This window comes from Diadema setosum, chromosome 5 (assembly GCF_964275005.1).
Source record: "Diadema setosum chromosome 5, eeDiaSeto1, whole genome shotgun sequence".
Lineage (NCBI taxonomy): Eukaryota > Metazoa > Echinodermata > Echinoidea > Diadematoida > Diadematidae > Diadema > Diadema setosum.
Window position 1 is genome coordinate 14,927,501 of NC_092689.1, and position 14,907 is coordinate 14,942,407.

A 14,907-nucleotide genomic window follows, 5' to 3' on the forward strand; every position below is an offset into this window, starting at 1 on the left:
AGATTTTGTTCAACTCAAGGTCTTTCTAGAAAGGGAGATTTCTTTTTAAATACAATATACAAACTATTTACCACTCATCAAAAAAAAAATATATATATACAGTATTACAATAATATCAGTGTACACAATATAGAAATGTTTGCTCACTATCAGACACAGGCAGCCCTGAAATAATGCTTGCCTAACCTATCAACAGCCAACATACTCTACAGGAACAAACTGGTGACAGAAGAAATCTATTGGAAATTGAATGCAGCAAGTTACAAGGTAGTACATCACATGAAATGTCAGTATGAGTTGAAGCTTATTTCCACGTATGTGTCACGACAAATGCATCTAAAGCATCTAGTGATCCCCTTGTCTTATCTATTGCACCTACAAAGGCATCTTAATGAACTTCTACTTCTACTGCACCTACAAAATGCATCTTTAAATGTACTTCTACTTCTATTGCACATTTCTAATGGCCATACGTGTCAACAGGCAGCACCTCTTTAGTACAGATAGATATGCATCAGATATGAACATTCAGGTTTCCTTAAACTATTGCCCCTGGCGATCATTGCCTGCATTTTTCAAATAGTGCTGGTCTTCAGAAACCCACAAACTGCTAGTATTCGGTAACACTTATCAAAATGAACTTTATTTGTTTGTTTTCATATTTATCTGACAAGATGGCTGGATAGCATTAGATTGAAAAGCAGATACTCTACCCATTGAGCCACCTTGCTGCCCTTGTGCAAGAAAGCACATTTGTCAAATGATCCAGTCATAACTAATATATATTATTGTCATTCCCATTCTAGTGTGGTATGAGAAAAGTACCGATATGTATGGGGAATTGAATGTACAGAGCACTATGCATAATGCACTATGCACTAAATCTACCTAAACAAAGTATTTCATTTCCAACCAATATGCAATTGCAAATAGATTGTTGTGACTTTTATGACAAGATTTGGTAAGGGTTGATAAGATTTGGCCTCCATAACGCCAACAATGAACATCTAACCCACCAAGCGTCTGTTCACATGTGGGAACCTACATTATAGTACCAATCAGTAAACATGATTATAAAGTGAAATGGCCAATCAGAAATCTCTTCCAACAACTGTCATGGCAGGCTGACGGTATGGTTAAAACTAGAAATGTCACTATGGCGACTGGTATGCCTCCGCCATAATGCATGGTTCTCCTAATAGGTCTATAGCACAATGTCTTGACAATGTGTGATGACAGTTTCACATAACTGGCAAAATATTAAAATGACAGGTTTGTCACAAATGCATTGAATGTTCACTTTCCTTGAACTAGGTTTAATAAGGGAGTTCACGGTTGCGATTTGCGCATGTGCAAAATAAAGGTCAAATGAGAATGTTTGTGTATTTGCCATTGACTTTCAAATGAAAAGAATCCTCAGGCAAATGAGGATTTGGAATGTTAAGTTGTGTGTTTCACCTTGTTAGAACGCACAGGTGAAAGTGATTCATCAATAATGTTTAACAAAAGCTGCACACACATTTCATTGACATTGATTACAAAGGTGGCATGCTTCAACAAAAACTGCTCTGTCACAGGTCCTTTCCATGTTATTTGAAAGTCTGTGGTGTAGGGGTCAAATGAGACATGCGCTAACCATGAAGTCCCTTATTGGATGAATATGGCTATACTGTCTAAGAGTGTAGGTATTTGGGGATTTGAGGATTTGTACCCAACTTTTGACCCTTTATAAGTTTAAAGAAGACGTGAAATTTAGCACATCCACTTGACCTTTGACCTTTGATCTTTTAACAAGAAACTTCCAAGAGAATCTGTATTGGGTAATACATGTATCATGCATACACTAAGTTTCAAGAAAAAATCCTGCAGGCATTGCATAGATAAGAGGGAAATAATTTTGATGAGTTGACCTTGACATTTGACCCCTGACCTTTGACCCATGACCCCTTAATTCCCTACATGATCACTGCCAGTCAGTACATGCATATATACTAAGTTCCATGAAGATACCTTGAAAAATTTGTGAGATATGGAGAAACTAGATATATCGCTACGGCGACTGATATGCCTCCGCCATAATGCATGGTTCTCCTAATAGGTCTATAGTACAATGTCTTGACAATGTGTGATGACAGTTTCACACAATTGGCAAAATATTAAAATGACAGGTTTGACACAAATGTGCTGAATGTTCACTTTCCTAGAACTAGGTTCAATTGGATGAATGATTAAAATGTCAGAGTGCAGGTATTTGGGGAACTGATGATTTTTACTTGACTTTTGACCCTTTTATAAGTTCATGCATTGAGTAATTTTCAAGGTATTGAGAAAAAGTATAATTTCAGTATCAAATGGGAAAATAGCATATAGCTAAACCTGACCTTTGACCTTTGACCTCACAGTTCCAAACAGAATCACTGTTAGGTTGAACATGCATAAATATGTAAGTTTCATGATGATACCTTGAGTTACTTTTGAGATATGGAGGAAAAAGTGCAATTCAGCACTTTCACTTGACCTTTTGGCAAGAAACTTTCCAAAGTAGTAATATTTTAAGGAGTTGACCTTGACCTTTGACCCCCTGACCTTTGAACCATGACCCCCAACTTCCCTAGACAATCACTGCCCACTGGAACAAGCATATATACTAAATTCCATGAAGATACCGTGAACCATTTGCGAGATATGGAGAAAAACATGAATTTTCAACCTTTTTTTTTCACAAAATAACCTGTGACCTTTGACCCCGTGACCCTAAAATCCAAACAAAGTATTATCCCCCCAGGATATACCCTCATACCAAGTTTGATGTAAAACCACCACATGGTTCAAAAACAAAACGGGACGAACATACGTACGTACGGACGGACGGACGGACGACCCGAAAACATAATGCCTCCGGCCACTTCGTGGGCGGAGGCATAAAAAGTGAAATTTTAACATTTTCACTTGACCTTTGACTTCATGACCCAAACTTTCTCTGGGGAATCTTTATTTGGTATTTCATGTATACACCAAGTTTCAAGAAAATGCATAGATAAAGGTGAAATAGTTAAATTTTGAGCATTTGACCATGACCTTTTGACCCTTGACCTTGAGCATGTGTGCCCAAAAGTTGATAGGCACAACTTCGCCCACTCATACATATACATGCTAAGTTTCATTATGATACCTCTAACATTTTTTTTAGATACGCAGTCCACAAAATTGATTATGGACGGACGGACGGACGGACAACCCGAAAACATAATCCCTCCGGCGACACTTCATGGCGGAGGCATAAAAACATTACTCCACACTAAAATCTGTACATTTTTAGGCCCCTCAAACCATGTAATTATGATCTATCTTAAATTAGGATCTTGCAGTTAACTTAGATCTGATCATGGCCTTGGGCCCAAGACAAATCAAACCTTTGAACCTTTGGTGGAGGAGTTACATCTTGTATCTCGCAGCACTGTTTTAAAGGTGGCGTTTCCTTGCAGAGTTCAAAAACAGTCTTACATTGCAACACATGCACAGGACTGTGTGCTCGTTGAAGAAAGCATCCTCGAGAGTCTAGGGCAGGTATGTATCACCGCCCTGCCTGCACTTCACACAGCAACATGTGACCTCTCCTGGAACCAATCAAGAGCTTGCTCTGACGGAAGACCACAACTGAAGAGGCAGATAGTTCCATACCATCGTCACTGTACATCTCAAATACCTCATACTTTTTGTGAGGAGAAGCTGCATTGTGATCAAACTTGACATGAAGAATCTGGTTAGTATAAAAGAAAGACAGAATGATAAACATTGGGGAGGTTAAGTGAAATATTTTTTTCTGCACTGGTATGCAAATGATCCAGTTAACAAAGAACAATGTAATCCAATAGAAAATGACAACAGAACACGGCATCATCATATACAATGTCTTTTGACTGTCCAAATGATTTTTAACTCTAGATTTTTATCTAAAGATAAAACATATCTGAGGATGTGGGACCAAGTTATGCACTGACCGCAATCTATATCATGTGTTCCCAACGAGCGCAGTCATGTATGATGGTCTAAATAGTGTCAATTGTCCCATCAAACTGAAAACCACAGAATATGCATATTTCACAAGGTAATTTCAATGAATATTTGATTTTTTTCTTTGATAGAAAAATGTTTTGTTGGAGTACTTGATGGTAGAAAATGAATACTAACAGCAAACCTCATGACACATGCTGTTACACATTCTAGGCTCCAAAGCCAAAGACCGCTATTTTCAATATTGACGACTAGCGCCCATCAATACTACAAAGTACTACTCTAGGCAAATGCCTGTATTCTCCAATTCAGAAACACACACGCACAAAGAACATCTGATAAATACACACGACATGATGAAACTCCAGTTTTGATGTTGATTAAGCCAATGAGCTTGTACTGTCTTCCAGGTATGCCAAGTGTTTTGTGCTAGGTATTTTTTTTTTTCTCATGAACATACAATGTAACTAGTTCTGTGAAAATTGCTTGACAAAAAAAAAAGAAAAAAAAAAAGAAGAAAAAAAAAAAAGAAGGTGCTTTTTGTAAGCCCCAGAGTGATAAGTGAACATGTTGAATCAGTCATCAGGTTTTTCACACAATGTCTTAAAGGGAAGATAAACCCCAAGAACAATGTGGATTGAGTGAAAGCAGCAACATTAGTAGAACACATCAGTGAAAGTTTGAAGAAAATCGGACAATCGATGCAAAAGTTATGAATTTTTAAAGTTTTGGTGTTGGAACCGCTGGATGAGGAGACTACTAGAGGTTATGACGTATGAGTGGACTACAATATCAAGATAATATAAAGAAAATACTACAAAAATCCATTTTTCATGAAAATTACAAATTCCATCAACTTGATATTGACATATGTTAAGGGTAGCAATTATTACCCCTGCTTTCTGAAAGCGGTTGGTCCACTGCTCTTTCATAATTCTAGAAAAGTGAATTTTTGTTGAATATCCTCTATATTTTCTTTGTATTGTTGTCCACTCATACGTCATATCCTCTAGTAGTCTCCTCATCCAGCGGTTCCAACACCAAAACTTTACAAATTCATAACTTTTGCATTGATTGTCCGATTTTTCTCAAACTTTCACTGATGTGTTCTACTAATGTTGCTGCTTTCACTCAATCCACATTGCTCTTTGGGTTTACCTTCCCTTTAAGAACCTTCAGGTCTGATATGTCATTTTCCGAAGGTGCTAAAACATATCAATCTTTCCATATAAGAGTCCTTCAAACCTGAAACACTAAGCTTTTAAAGCTGACACTCCGAGTAAGAAGGAAGCCCTTTTAGGAAAGTAGGCACTGCACCTGTGAGGGAGCCTTGTTTCTCCTGTCATCAAGGTGTGACTTCAGCTTGTGAGCGACTGGGTGGCTCGCTGCCCAGAGGTTTCCCCTGCCATCCACAGACACCTTGTCCACTAGAGAACCCAAGTTGATGACCTGGGCAGACTGTCCACAGAAATCAAGACGCCACACAAAAGTTTTGCTCATGGATTTTGAAATCCTACATTTTAAATGAAAACTCAATATTGTGCTTGTTTCATCAAGTTGGACTTCTGTATACACCAAATATTTTGCGAGGCTTTATATTTATTAAAAACACACAAAAATATCGACTCTGATCCCAATATGAATGTGACATACACATATACATTTCTTTGTTGAGTACAGGACTCCATTTGATTTGCGAAAAATTTAGACTTTAAATATATGGCATATACAGTATTAACCCGTTGAGGACGGTTTGATTTTGCTACAACATGCATTTCCCATAGACGCTTGCCCGAGAATACTTGGGACTCGTCCTCAACGGGTTAAGGTATGGAATTTTGAGCATTGCATGTTTTCACAAAACAGTGAAATTGCCTGCAATGACATTAGGATGTGTCACCCTCTAACAGAAACAAGTTCCCCATTTGCTTGCACATTCTCTACTTTCCTTATATATGATGACATATTTACACATGTATGGGAAAGAGATCACTTTCAGGATTTGCATCATCCCATATCATGGAATGGGACTGCACTGGGAAAGTGGCATATTGTTGTTCTTGGCCACAATACATTCCTCTTCACTCTCACTTCCTGATCCTACTTAAATTCTGCTCAAATACAGTATGTGTGAGTACAGGTTACAGTCTGCAAGCAGTATGCACCATGCAAACTGGTTTTGCACATTATGGCCAAACATGGTGATGTCACATAAAAAGATTGGATTAGTTATACCACAGAGGGCAGTATATGCATTTCTCATTGAATGATTGGATAAGGAACACTGAAGTATTGCACAAAGTAAATACTATGAGGAATACTGGGCTCACCTGAGCTGAAAGCAGGTTGTCAGAGGCATCACGAGAATAGATCTGGAGTCCCATGCCATACAGCATAGAAATGTAAATAAACCTGGAGAAGAATAACATATAGTGTGCATAGGTAAAAAAACTCCTTTAAGGGCAGCAGATCATTATCTTTTGTAAGAAGTTTTCAACTGCATTTTATAAAGCAACATCATCTTTACATTTTACAAAGGCATTCTTGTTTTTCTTTTTCTTTTTCTACAAAAGTTATCTTTCTATCAGGTCTTGTATAAAAAAAAAATAACATTGACAGTTGTAGACTTTATTTAGAATATGAAAACAACATCTAGATGTGCGCAAAACTTCCTTTGTTTTCCTACAAAGATATTCACTGCAGGACAAATCATGCTAGAATGAATCTTGAGTAGAACTAAAATGAACAAAGCACTCTGCATATTCTCATATTCGGAGTGAGGTCCTTCAGATTTTGCAACTTGGTGTCTGCCCAGTGAAGTTAGATAACATCATCTTAAGACTTCTTGGAGACAGTTCTTACTTACCGTCCATCCGGTGAGAGTTGGATTCCACTGGGCTCATAGAGAGGGTTGGATACCTGCCTGCACACATCGCCATCACAGTACACCACCCCACCCCAAGGAAACATCATGTAGTGCTCTATTTGATGCATGGGAAAGTCCTTGTGGTAGCCTTCGTTGGTGAAGTAGAACTGTCTCGGTCCTACAGCTTGCACATCACTCATTCTGACAAGGGAGAAAAGAATAAATGATACAAGCATATCACAGAATGTGAAGAACTTCTGTTCTGTAGCACAAATCATGAGAATCAATTATTATTAAAGAAAGTTTCTGCTGAATTTTATTGAGAGTGCACGCATATCTACACCAATAATCACAGTGACATGACATGTAATTTCTCTATCTCACCCCAATATAAGTATCAATCAACAGATAACAGAAAGAGAAAATAAACAGACAAAAATATTTTGTGTTCAAGAGTGTTTCTCAAGACAATTCCCAAACTCATGTAACACCTATGAATTTTATCATTTTCTAATAACTGTATGGATTTCTTGTTGGCACATGGTTCATCATGCCATTGGCTTAGCATACAAACACAAATATAAAGTAATCTTTCTGAAGGCGGAATAAGAAAAAAACCTAAATAGAATAAAAAACCAAACTGACGATTCTCAATTCTGGGCTTACCTTCTCATCTGAAAGTCCTGCATCTGTCTAAGGAATTTCAATTGCAATTTTGATGCATCCTGGTGTAAATCAAAGATTTCAATGGAGTCTTTAAACATGTTCTGGTTGACCACAAACACTTGGGTTTTGCCTGAAGACCACAAGAAAATAGGAAAGGAAAGAGATATTACTGTAAATTTGTTACTTTCTTATTCACTAACCCATACATAAATCTCTCCTACAAAGCCATTTACTGCAGGACAAATCAAACTAGAATGAATTTAGAGTAGAACTGTTCCAAAATGAACAAAGCCGGCTGCATATTCTCATACTTGGTTCCAGTAGTTTCAAATGGAAATATGCAATCAGAAAAGAGACATGAGATCCAAACAGTGCTGCTTTGACATATTTGTTTAAATCTGATGAGAATAAACAAAGATAAACAAAGATTTACTGAAAGTCTGACACACATCATTTTATGGTCATTTGACTACCTGTCTGTACATGATCTAAACGTCTGTTTTTTATCAGGGAGTAGAGCACTGTGTTTAAAGGGCTGACTTATATAATGAAGTAACCAAAAACAACCAAAGTCAAATGTCAAAGAAGTTATTTTGGGATGCCTATATAGTTACTTGTAGGAAACTCTTCAACTTTCCATCAGTTATGCTTCTGTGCAACTTTTGAAATGTTTGCTGATCCAATTATTTTTGTGTTCAAGTCTTCATTGCACATGCAACTTTTACTCCGGAGTTAATAATTTCCTACTCCTATATCTTATTAATTTCATTAATGTGTGTCTACATCTACATTTGTGAATACATGAATGATTCCACATAAGATAAATACATTTTTGATGACAGAATATTCAAAAGTGAATTAAAGATTAAAGAATATTTTCTTCACATAAACAGCAACAGCAGCTATCAAGGATACAAAACCATCTCAATAAAGGGTTCAAGATAACATGCATATAATATTGGCTGGCAATAAGCTGCATCTCGAGTTTGGAGATGAAAAAACAGAAAGAAACGCAAACTCTCAGTGATTTTGCTCTGATCAAAACTTCATCACATTTCTACACTATTTTTTATGAGAAACTTATGTTTTCCTGCATGTCGTAATGATATGTGTTTGTTTTATCTTATGTTTTTCCAAATGATACAAGGTGTATGTCGGGATTTTGAATGATATTTCTTGCGTAGAACCCTAATGTAGCGAATGACCCAGTGTGTGCCCAATAAACATTGTGAGGAAAAAGGCATGCATGTTTGCGTCTTCATGCACACACACTATTCAATAGCCAGGAATGTTTTCATTCACATGTGCTTCTGCTGGCACATAGGACTCACCCCAAATTCACTGCTTTATTTCTATCAAACATAGTGCACCCTTATCGCTGGCAATATTATGGTAATTAACAATACAAACTAAGTACCGGTATGATTGTCACAACTTTCACCTGTAGCCCTGTTGCGGTATTTGCTGAGGCCTATGGGGTGGAACTCTCCCTGAGGTCTGCCAGAGACAGCAACCTTGGTCAGATTTCCTGTTGTAAAGTTATAGGCCCGAATGGAACCAGTACGGCGATTCGTTCTGGAATAGCCCTGCGAAAAGTGCAAACAGGACAGAAATAAAGTCCATGATAAAAGAGATGCAGAAAACTCACAAGAATGCACTGGATTTCAGCAAACATGTTGCAAGGGCCAAAGCAGAAGTAATACCGGAGGAATTTTGACTAATTAATGCATACATACAGGCCACATTATTTAACACAGGTATCTAATCTCTTCAGCGTGAAAACTATTGTCCAAAATGACACTGACTTCGTTATTGGTCACACTGTCAGGTACCAGTTCACAAAACTGGGTCAAGAGGAACATGGAGGGAACAATATCTTGTCTATAAAGGTGAATGCACCAGGTGGGATTAAAATTTGAATCCAGACCCTCTTGTTTAAGAGCCCCGAGTTATATCCACGATACCATATTGCACCAAATTACTCCCATGATTGGTGCACAGACTTCCAAGTACATTCATCTCAATGTATATTACAAATTCTAACAAGATTCAAAGTACATACAAAATGAAACTCTGAATGACTGTGATTCTAGATATGCAGTATTCTCTGAAACTTACCGATGCTACTAAGGCAAAACCATCCAAGAAGACTTCAATGTCCTGCACCCCATTATCTGTATAGGGAGAAGAATATCCGCAAAATGTCAATTGTAATGGACAGCATCTGCACATAGGCCCTACAATTTTCACACCCACTTTCACACTGTTTCTGACACAAGGTAACCTATGTACTACACTTTCTTGCTTTCATATTTCATACTCTCATGTGATAAGGGTTTCTCTACCAGCATGTGTGTAGTAATCACGTATCACAGTTGATAAAACATTAACATGCAAAATAGTACAAAACAGCAAATTAAGTACCGGTAGCCATTACTGAATTAATTTGCATGTTGAATCACACAGATCCATGTACCATAAATTGCAGAAATGTTTTTAAAACACTCTCATCTCCCCCTTTATCTTATGATAAAATCATATGTAAGATAAGTGGTTGCCAGTTAGTGACAGGCTGGGAATTGCTATAGAGAAGAGGCCTATCTTTTGATAATCTAGCTTCGAATGTACTATGCAAAATAGCCTAAAGTCAGGTTAGTTATATGACATGAATTCACAACCAGCTCTATAGATTAATCATGCTTTGCTTGAACATATCTTTGCCAAACACTTGGAAGTCCAGCATGACAATCCAAAATATGTATACTTATGATGGATAGGTATCAACTGCTTCAAAAATATGGTTCTGGTTTTCATCTTCAAATGGTAGGAATGACATTCCTGACGAGAAATTTGTATGAAAGAGCTGCATTAACAGCCTAGAAACTGAGCTGTATAAAAAGGTGACATAAAAGGTGTGCTGTGTGTTTGTTTGGGGTGGGGGGGGGGGGGGAGGTACAATGTATGTGATTCGCTACAGATGTGTTCATCTTACCAATTCCAGCCAGCTTCCTGCAGTTGCCAGGACGGTGTTTGTAAATGTATTTGTGATAGCCCATGATGTACCTACAGATATAGAAGCAATGAAAAAAAAAAAGACAAAAGACAATTAAAGAAATCAAAATTATTTGGCATGCATTCAGTACAATGACTATTGAAATAAACCACTACCTCATCAGATAAACAATGTACACTGCACACTATGGCCAGAATAAAATCAAGCAATTACCAAAATTATACTCTTTCATCTCAAATATGGTGCTAATCAAACTTTGAAATAAACACTGAGCATCTTGATGTACAAATTAGCACATCTCTCGATACCATGCCCCCCCCCCCCACCTTTTCTTTCATTTTCAGGTAACAAATCACAAACACATGTAGCGTCTACCTTGAAATAGGATGTCCTTTGGCTTTGAAATTTGTACTTGTTTCAAAAATTGACAAAATATTGACAACAGTCTCTAGGCCCATTCAATTTTGGTGGTGACCAAGTCACCACCAAAATTGAATGGGCCTAGTGGTGTAGTAGAGTACCAACACTTAAAGTGGTAATCAGACGAGAGGTGATAAATGATATGCTTATACGTCACCCCTTCACAGTCACATTACTGACACCGTTTCGTACACAGAAAAAAAAGGAGATTGTTGTACACGGTATCAAAAGAGAAAAAGAAAATGTGGATTTGTGTCCCATGTGAATGGGACAAGAATTAAAGATGAGGATGACATCATACATCATCACACTACAACACTAAAATTCGGTGAAAACCACTCACTATCTAAATAAGCTATTTGTTTGTAATACACAATTAACGAGCTGTGGAAAACCTAACGTATGAAGTAGTAACAAGCTGAGCAGGACAAAGATCAATGTCAATGGTATCAAGCATCGAAACCCACTGGAGCGGTGGCATTTACCATAGATCTAGGCACAGGAGATAACTAACGGTTAGACAAAGCCTTGCTGATTTTATCACACAGCAAAGACACCTCGTCGGCATCACTGCGCCAGCGCCATCCCATCACGGGTAACACCGCAACAAAGATAAGGTGTGAGTCAGTTCACTTATATTAGTCGCAAATACTCACAAAAACGTTATTAGGTGCTGTCCCACAACCACAAGTAAGAAGGAAATTAGAAGAAACCTCCACATTATTGAGCCTCAAGGATAAGTAACCGTTATAGTCTAGCTGCTCTTCCAGTCTTTCATAGTTCATCTGCAAGGAAGGCAACACAATTCACAACTCCTCCGCTCCACATACTGAGTATACGGTACGCTCCCAGTGCATCGCAGCTGTGTGTTTTGTGTACTGTGAGAGGACAGCTGCGATGTCGTCTGCTTATGAACGTGCGCCTGTGCCCAGTCCCACGTAGTGTAAATAAAGGCATCATTATGGCGAACGAGTGCCAGCCCCACTCCTTGATGGTGACATATGCATGCACAATTTGCTCTTGGGACAGAATTAGTTTTGCATGCTCCCATCTTATCACACTTCTCCGTGGACTTAGGCCTATTCAGGGTTAGTGTTTAGTGTTAGGGTTAGTGTTTAGTCAATTGATGTGACTGGTGGGATCCCACCTCCCTGCTTTGATTGCATGGTGGGAATTACTGTTTCTCTATCCATTCTGGAAATCACATACATTTATGTTTTTTTTTTCTCTTAAATTTACACGATTGAAATTGCCACATTCAGGCGCAGTGAACCCCTCACACACTCTTGGGGTAGTGATGGAAACAATGATCATGTCAAAGAATGAGAGAGGGGTGTATTGTGTGTGTGTGTGTGTGTGTGTGTGTGAATGTGTGAACTGTTGGAGTGGGGATGGAAGGAATTTACGAGAAAGAAAGAGAGGGAGGGGGATGTTCACCAAGTAATACTAGTACATCACTGTGGCTCGGAGCAAAATTTGTGAACTTCAAGCACCTGTGATTGAAAATTCACAACCTCACGAAGTCTGTTATAGGGCCTATAGGAAGCCCATATAAAACTAGAATTTTTATGTGGGTTCAGAATCAGAAAAAAATGGACCACTTCCGGGTTTGATCAGCTGACAAGCCCATCCCCCGCCCCCGCGCCCCGCGGCCTCCCCCCCCCCCCCCCCCCAAAAAAAAGCGTCAGTACAATTTTCTGGTGGCACTATGGCAAGCCACCTTTTACACTCAGCAAAAAAAGAAAGTAAAAACTTTTTCCAGTGAATATTTTTCATAGAATAATTTCGATAAAAATCATTGTGTCATATACGTACTATAAGATGATTAAATTGGCTATCAACCGGGCAGGTTTATACAAAGAGAAACTTTACGCATGAGTGAACACACTCGTTTTTGTCCTCCAAGGCAGAAAAGTAAAAATTGCAGAAATTGACATACAAGTGTATTGAAATTCATTTGCAAATGCCCTCCAAGATAGCAATTATTACAAAAGACCAATTTAATGCAATGAGAGACATGCATAAAACAGCAGAAATAAGTTTCCTTTTCCTTGTTTCAGTTCAGTGGGGAAACTGAAGGTGCAGCGTAACCATGTTCTGTCAATTGAAACTTTAACTGACATAGAGAGTAAGCCGCAAAGGTAATAAAAAATTCATTTTACCTTTTGATTAGGAAATTTAAGAATGCACGAGACAAATTTTCTAGATTTGGAATAACGTTTCAAATTTAACTATCTTTGTAACCATAACTTTTCTGTTATGTCTTTTGACTACGGAGTTGACAGAAGAATCATTTTCGTGCATTATTTTTTGCCTTTCCTTATCTTTGCAAGGTTACAGAGACATTGTAGAGATCATAGGTTATTTTTTGCAAATTAATTTGCATTTCTAATGTTTTGAATTTGTCTTTTGTTCTAATTGTTATATGGAAGAGCACTTACGCTTGAATAACAACTTGTCCATTTTGGCAATTTTTACTTTTGTGCCTTTGAAGAGAAAAACGAATGTGTTCACTCATGCGTAAAATTAACCTTTCCATTGACCTACTAGGTTGATAGCCAATTGAATTACCTTTAACATGGTATATAAAACACCATTATCAGCCAGAGTCTATGAGAAATATGGACTTGAAAATGTGTTTGCTTTATTTTTTACTGAGTGTATTTTTTTCTTTTATTTTCTTTTATTTTTTTTATTTTTATTTTTTGGTTGGGGGGGGGGGGGGCTGCTGGCATAGGGGGGGGGGGGTGAATCCTAAACATCCCCTCCTCCCCTTACTGGCCTGCCCAGCGGAACTGAACAGATTGGAATGATGAAAATTATATTATGCATAGGGCCTATGCAAGCTCATGATTATCAATAGATGACATCAGTCACGACCTGTGCGAGTATATTCACTCGAGGAAGAAGACATAACAAAAACAACAATAGCAACAATTTAAACAACAACAAGAAGCAAACAAACTTTCATCTTCACCAGATGCGCCTTCAAAATTAATGGATGTCTATTACTATAGTTTGTGAGGTTTTGTATAGTAGTAAGGAAAATAACATGTATGCAGTATTCTTCTTTTATTTTTATTTTAATTGATCTCTAGAGAGGTGCGTAGTATCCAAATATATCGATGATATGTTTCTATTGATTAAATTCAATTCAATGTGTCTGCGTAATCATAATTGGATGTGACATCGGTATTTCAGTGGTAGACCTTATATAGGTAAAGGGTTTGTGATTTCAAGATACTGTACATATATATCGTGCGATTAGAAGTCCGTGCACATATTCTATTTTAGGGTGGTGAGTTGGCTCAGTCGGTAGCGCGTCTGCCTCACAATCCTAAGGGCCCGGGTTCGAACCCGAGTCTGGACTGAGCAATATTGTGTGTAATATACCGTCCCCTCTAGCAAGAGGCAACACTGTCTCTCGGATAGGACATAAAATGGAGGTCCCGTGTATGCGAGAGTCACAACTCATGCACGTAAAAGATCCCGCTTCATTCATTCATCGCAAAGAGCAGGGTGTTTAACCTGGTGAAGTGGTCCCACCTCACATCCAACTGGACCCCATGGAAGACCAGCTTAGCGAAGCTGAATATGGGCTATCCAGCCATCTTCTCAGATGGAAAATGAACAACAACACAGTTGAGAAATGTTGTACATAACGTATTTGGCGGCTGCAGTGCATTTATATGCATTCCTGTTTGGTTTGGCTTATAATTAATTGAGACCTATAAAACAATTTAAAACAAATAATTCCGAATACATTTATCTTGAAAATAGACACCGTAAAACAGTACATTGTAACCAGGTATATTAATAAAGAAAGTTGTAAGATTAGAAAACAAACAAACAAACAAACAAACAAACAAAGCTTGTAGCAGGGATTCTCTTCGTTTACGACACTGTGTCTTCATTATGTTTTAATGCA

General features: G+C 38.0%; 1 protein-coding gene across 1 annotated transcript; it reads right to left on the reverse strand.

Moving 5' to 3' along the window:
- Nucleotides 1–3,463: 3,463 nt before the first annotated feature.
- Nucleotides 3,464–11,569, reverse strand: LOC140228545 (serum paraoxonase/arylesterase 2-like). Its single transcript, XM_072308778.1, has 9 exons — nt 11,526–11,569; nt 10,539–10,609; nt 9,665–9,720; nt 8,988–9,132; nt 7,547–7,676; nt 6,881–7,081; nt 6,345–6,426; nt 5,332–5,472; nt 3,464–3,760 (listed from the first exon to the last, which is right to left on the reverse strand). Exons 1-9 carry the CDS (start codon nt 11,567–11,569, stop codon nt 3,575–3,577), a joined length of 1,056 nt encoding a protein of 351 aa, XP_072164879.1. The 3' UTR covers nt 3,464–3,574.
- Nucleotides 11,570–14,907: the final 3,338 nt, after the last annotated feature.